This window comes from Dipodomys ordii, unplaced genomic scaffold (assembly GCF_000151885.1).
Source record: "Dipodomys ordii isolate 6190 unplaced genomic scaffold, Dord_2.0 Scaffold6, whole genome shotgun sequence".
NCBI lineage: Eukaryota > Metazoa > Chordata > Mammalia > Rodentia > Heteromyidae > Dipodomys > Dipodomys ordii.
The window spans coordinates 14,704,761-14,710,846 of NW_012267222.1; the positions used below are offsets into that span (position 1 = coordinate 14,704,761).

Consider the following 6,086-nt stretch of genomic DNA (forward strand, 5'->3'; position numbering starts at 1 on the left):
TGGCTCAAGTGGTAGAGCGCTAGCCTTGAGCTGAAGAGCTGAGGGACAGCACCCAGGCCCAGAGTTCAGGTCCCATGACTGGCCAAAAAAAAAAAACAGAGAGAGAGAAAGAAAGCTGGGTCTGGTGGCTCACACCTGTAATCCTAGCTACTAAGCAGGCTGAGATCTGAGGATCGTGGTTCAAAGCCAGCCCAGGCAGGAAAGTCTATGAGACTCTAATCTCTAATTAACCACCAGAAAATCAGAAGTGGTGCTGTGGCTCAAGTGGTAGAGCACTCGCCTTGAGCTGAAGAAGCTGAGGGAAGAATACCGAGGCCCAGAGTTCAAGCCCATGACCAAAAAAAAAGAAGAAAAAAAAGAAAACATATATTTATTTACAATCATTCACCAAAAAAGTGCTCTTCTCAAAATTGGCCCAAACCATAAAGGTTTTATCGGAAAGTATATTACAAATGCATAATTTTTAATTTGCAAATCATGTTTCCTTTAAGCTATCATCAGAACCATCATTGACAGAACTAGTTCTTTGAGTTTAAGGTTATATGTTTTCTCTAATCATTTATTTTCCCTACTTTCTACCCAAATTACATTGCCACTGTCCTTCCAGAACAGTACCATCCTTTCCTCTCCTCCAAGGTATGTACAGAAATACACACAGAAACTGCCAATATGTATACATACACATAGACACACAAGGCAAGAGCCCCAAAAGCAAAGCAGAAACCAAAGATGAAGACATAAATAACATAATACTGTGAAGTAGAATATCCACCTATTCTTATTTCTAGAATAAAAGAAGTCATGGTTGGTCACTCTACTCACCAGATGGCTCTTCAGGTTCACTTTCATTTTCTTCCTCAGGTGGGGCTTGAGGAGGCGGTGGTGGTAGCTTCTTTTCCTTCTCTGCTTTGGCATTTCTCTCTTCTTCTGAATAATACTCATCTTCTGAGAGGTTGGCCAAACTTTCATCCATCTCTCTGTATTCTACCTATGAGGAGATTACACCAGCATGTGTTAAATACAGTGAACATCTGAAATCAGACTCTACTTGGAACCACTAGTAAATATGAACTGCTTTCTAACTTCAAATTTTAAAGGAAATATATGCATGTAGCAAGGAACAAACAAGTTTATAGTAAGTAGTTATTAAAAATCTAAAGCCTTCTGCCAAGTGCCTATGGCTCACACCTGCAATCCTAGGTACTTAGGAGTCTGAGATCTGAGGATCATGGTTTGAAGCCAACATGGGTGGGAAAAGTCTGAGAGACTCTTATCCCCAATTAGCTACCAAAAGGTTAGAAGCAGAGCTGTGGCTCAAGTGGTAGAGGACCAGCCTTAAGGAAGAAGGCTTAGGAACAGCACCCAGGCCCACAACTGACATCAAAAAAATAATACAATTAAAGCTTCATGAAACAATTCTGTGTCAGTTTAACTTGATCTATAATTTTTACATTATGGCACTGTCTAATTTAAATCACTGAGTTTCCCTACAACTCCTAAAAATAGTTGTTTTGGATTTTTTTTCCACTGTGTACATATAATGAATACACTGTAAATTCAACAAATGACCAAAATAACTTTCAGACAAAAATAGTTAAGTAGAGCTGGTAGTGTGTAAGCCCAGCACTCAGGATACAGGGGCAGGAAGATCTCAAATTTTAGGCCAGCTTGGTTTACAAACCAAGATTAAGGCCAGCCTGAGCTACAAAAGGAGATACTGACTTAAAGCCAAAGGGCTGATAAAATATGGAAACAGCCCAGATGCCCCACAACAGATGAGTGGACCCCAAAAATATGATACCTATACACAATGGAATTTTACACAGACATTGGAAAGAATAAAATAATTTCATTTGCTGGGAAATGGATGGAACCAGAACAAATCATGTTAAGTCAAGTAAGCCAAGCTCAGAGAAACAAATGGCACATGTTGTTTCTGATGTGTGCAAATTGAATATAAAATGCACTTAGACATAAGAAGTTATACAAGATTTTAGATACTCACACACAATGAGACCAAAAGAGGATATTCTTAGGAGAGATACACAAAGGTGCAATGTCTAAGTGCCTCTTCATATTTATATAAAATAATATACATGTGGAAAGGAACTCCACGATATGGAAATAAGAGACTTATTTTTGAAGGTTTTGATGATTTTGTCTTCTTTACCTTTTGTATGGTATATTCAAGTGTACATCTTGGAAGGGGTGGAGGAAGGGTACAGAACTTGAGGGAAAACAAGTGAAAAAGTACAACAGTGGAGCTCAATGGACATTGAAAAAAGTGAACTATACAACTCATGAATGGAGATGGGAGAGAGGGAATGGAAGAGAATGAGGGAACCGAAGACACTGTACAAAAGGAAATGTACTCAGTACCTGACTCATATAAATGTAATCCTTTTGTGCATACCTCCATAATACCAATGAAGTAAATTAATTAAAAAAACAAAAACAAAACAAGGAATGAATACACCGGCCTAACATTCACCATACTCCAGAGTATGGTCCATTATGAACACGTATATAAACATGTAGTTAACCAAAATGCCACGTTTGTCTAATGATAAGCCTGTGTTTCTAACTATTCCATGGGGCGGGGGGGAGGGGAGGAAAGACAAGTTGCAAGTAATAGTCATCCCTCAACTATGAAAGGTGCATTTCCTTAAAAATTGTACCTAAGGGGCTGGGAATGTGGCTTAGCCGTAGTGTTTGCCTAGCATGCATGAAGCCCTGGTTTGGATTCTTCAGTATGATATAAACAGCAAAAGCCTGAAATGGTTCTGTGGCTCAAGTGGTAGTGCTAGCCTAGAGCAAAAGAAACTCGGGGACAGTGACCAGGCCCTGAGTTCAAGAGACATAGCTGTCGAAAAACAAACAAAAAACTGTACCTAAGGGCTGGAGAATGTGGCAGAGTGCTTGCCTAGCATGCATGAAGCCCTGAGTATTATTCCTCGGTACCACATAAACAGAAAATGCTGGAAGTGGCACTGTGGCTCAAGTGGTAGAGTACTAGCCTTGAGCTTAGGGACAGTGCCCAGGCTCTGAGTTCAAGCAGTAAACAAATTGTACCTAACTGATGATAAAGAATCCTTATCAGAACAAATTAAATGATATGGAGAGTTAGACTTCCAATCTTACTAGTAATTTACACTCCAGTAATAAAGAAGACTAAGAGATCTTCCCCATTCTACTAATGACTTTGGTAACTTTAGCAAAGTATTGGGTAGAAAGCTATTGTAACCCTAGCTACTTAGGAGGCTAAGATCTGAGGATAGCAGCTGGGGCAGAAAAATCCATGAGAATCTTATCTCTAACTACTAAAAAGCCCGAAGTGGAGCTATGGCTTAAGTGGTAGAGTGCCGGCTTAGAGTGAACAGTACCCTGGGCTTCAGTCCTTCAGTTCAAGCCCTGTAGTGATATATATATATATATATATGCTACGTAAATCTTAGAACTCTTGAAGCAAGGCTTGTCTAAACTGGCCTCAGCTTGCTTTTCATTCCTTATATGGATATTCTCCAGGAGTAGGGAACCTTTTTTCTTCCAGGGGACATTTGGACACTTATAACATCAGTGGAGGGTCATACAAAATGATCAATATAGGCTGACATCTGTAGGTAGCATGTGTGTCTGTCCCAAGTATTTTGAGAGCTTTGAGAGCTGGAAGTTCCCCATCCTAGCTAGCAACAGAGATTGTTTTTGCTGACCCCAAATGGGTGGGTATGTTTTTCTAGCTCCTTTCTAGTTTCTCCCCAAAATAAACACACTGCTCATTTGCCTTTTTAAAAGTTTAGAGCAAAACCAGGTACTGGAGGCTCATGCCTGTAACCCTAGCTACTCAGGAGGATCTGAGGATCACAGTTCAAAGCAGCCCAGGCAGGGAAATCTTGAAACTCTCATCTCCAATTAACCACTAAAAAGATGGAAGTGGAGTATGATAGAGTGCTAGCCTTAAGAAGAAGAAGAAAAAAAAAGAGCTCAGGGACAGCACCCAGGCCCTGAATTCAAGTTCCAGGGTAAGCAAAGAATTATAAAGATAAAAATCTTACAGAAGCAGGGTGCTGGTATACCCACAGTCCTAGCAACCCAGGAAGCTGAGATCCAGAGGTTCAAAGCCACCCTCGGTAGAGAAGTCTTTGAGACTCAATCTCAAAAAATAATCAGCAAAATGGAAATAAGAGGGTTTTTCCTTTGTTTTGTCTTATTTGGTCATTTATCTGTGGGGGGGGCACAGAAATAGAGGGACAAAGGGTGAACAAATGCCAGCAGTGGTGCTCACTAGACACTATGTTTAAAATGAACTATAGAACTTGTGGGTCTAAACAGGAGGGGAAAACTGGGAATAAGGGAAGGGGTGACATTGTCCAAAAAGAAATGCACTCCTTACCTAACTTAAGTAACTATAATCCTTCAGTACAATAACAATAAAAAAGTTGGAGGGGGGGACTAATCAGCAAAAGCAGGGCTAGAGGCTTGGCAGAAGTGGTAGAGCCCTGGCTCCCCCAAGCAAGCTGAACTAAGGTGAGCTAGCATGAAGTCCTGAGTTCAAATCCCAGTATCCTCCCCATCCCTCACCCCCAAAATTAAAAACCTGTTACTAAAACAACTTACAACATTTTTCTGGGTACCAGTCCTGGGGCTTGAGTTGAAGGCCTGCCTGCTGTCCCTGAACTTTTTTTTTGCTTAAGGCTAGTGCTCTACAACTTGAGTCATGGCTCCACTACTGGCTTTTTAGTGATTAATGAGAGATCAGGCTCACAGACTTCCTTGTCTAAGCTGGCTTTGAATGCTAATCCTCAGATCTCAACCTCCTGAATAGCTAGGATTATACAGGAATGAGTCATTAGCACTGTGCTCGCAAAACTATTTTTAAGAGCCTATTTTGGGGAGCAGAGGTTGGGGAAGTACTAGTTCTGGGGCTTGAACTCAGGGCCTGTGTGCTGGCCCTTCTGGCTTTTTAGTGGTTAACTGGAGATAAATTCACAGGCTTCTCTAAGCTGGCCTCAAATTACAACCCTCAGATCTCAGCCTCCAGAGTAGCTAGGATTTTGGGAGAGAGCCACTGGCACCCAGCAGAAAAAAAACTAATTTTGTTTAACCTAGAGTTTTCCTTTATTAGCTTACAATGGACTGCTCTGAAAATATATTAATATAATTTTATTACCATTAAGGTGTTGCATAGAAGGATTACCGTTTCATAAGCCAAGTAATGAACAGATTTCTTTTAATCATCCCTGTTTCCCCCTCCCATCCCTGCCCACAATATTTGCTTTTTCCATGGGTGTCTATTGACTAGCATGACTACATTTGTTCACTCTTCTTCCATTTCTGCATCCCCATTGAACGACACCTCCACTCAAGGGTTTTTTGTTTTGTTTTCTCAGTCCTGGGGCTTGAAATTGGCCTGGGTGCTATCCCTCAGCTCTTCAGCTCAAGGCTAGCGCTCTACCACTTAAGCCACAGTGCCAATTCTGGCTTTTTCTGTTTATGTGGTGCTGAGGAATCAAACCCAAGGCCTCATGAATGCAAGGCAAGCACTCTACCACTGAGCTACCTTCCAGCCCCTTCTAGTTTTTTTTTAAACAAACAAAAATAGGGACAAGAATTAACAGGTGCTCAACATCATTAGTATAAATCACACTATGATGAAATACCTCAATATCTACTAGTTATAGCCATAATAAAACAAAGACACTTTTAGAACTCTTTTACCTTGGTTGTGAAAAATGTAAAAAATTGTGCAGCTGCTACTGCAGCTTTAGCAATAGTTGTTCACAAAGGCAAAAATCAATACCATTATGACTTAGCAGTTCCACTTCTAGATATTATAGGCGAGAGGTAAAAACATAGGTTCACATACAAAATGTACATAGCCACATTACGCATAATAGTCAAAGGTGGAAACAACCCAAATGTCCATCAAATTTTGGCTAACAAAAGGATAAATTCCATGTAAGTAATTATTCAGGTATACTGAACTACTACATGGGCTGGGAAGGTGGCTCAGTGGTAGAGCGCTTGCCTTGCATGCATGAGGCCCTGGGTTCGATTCCTCAGCACCACATAAGCAAAAAGAAAAAAGC

The 6,086-nt window shown here is 40.7% G+C and overlaps 1 protein-coding gene across 1 annotated transcript in view; it reads right to left on the reverse strand.

Annotated features, from left to right (window-relative positions):
- The window catches only part of Kdm1a (lysine (K)-specific demethylase 1A), an 81,162-nt gene extending 78,743 nt beyond the window's left edge, over nucleotides 1-2,419 (reverse strand). The window contains exons 1-2 of the mRNA XM_013032458.1: nucleotides 2,414-2,419; nucleotides 823-988 (exon numbers count right to left, since the gene is read on the reverse strand). Of these exons, the coding sequence (XP_012887912.1) occupies nucleotides 823-988; nucleotides 2,414-2,419 (172 nt within the window). The remainder of the gene's footprint in view (nucleotides 1-822; nucleotides 989-2,413) is intronic.
- Between the last annotated feature and the right edge of the window lie 3,667 nt (nucleotides 2,420-6,086).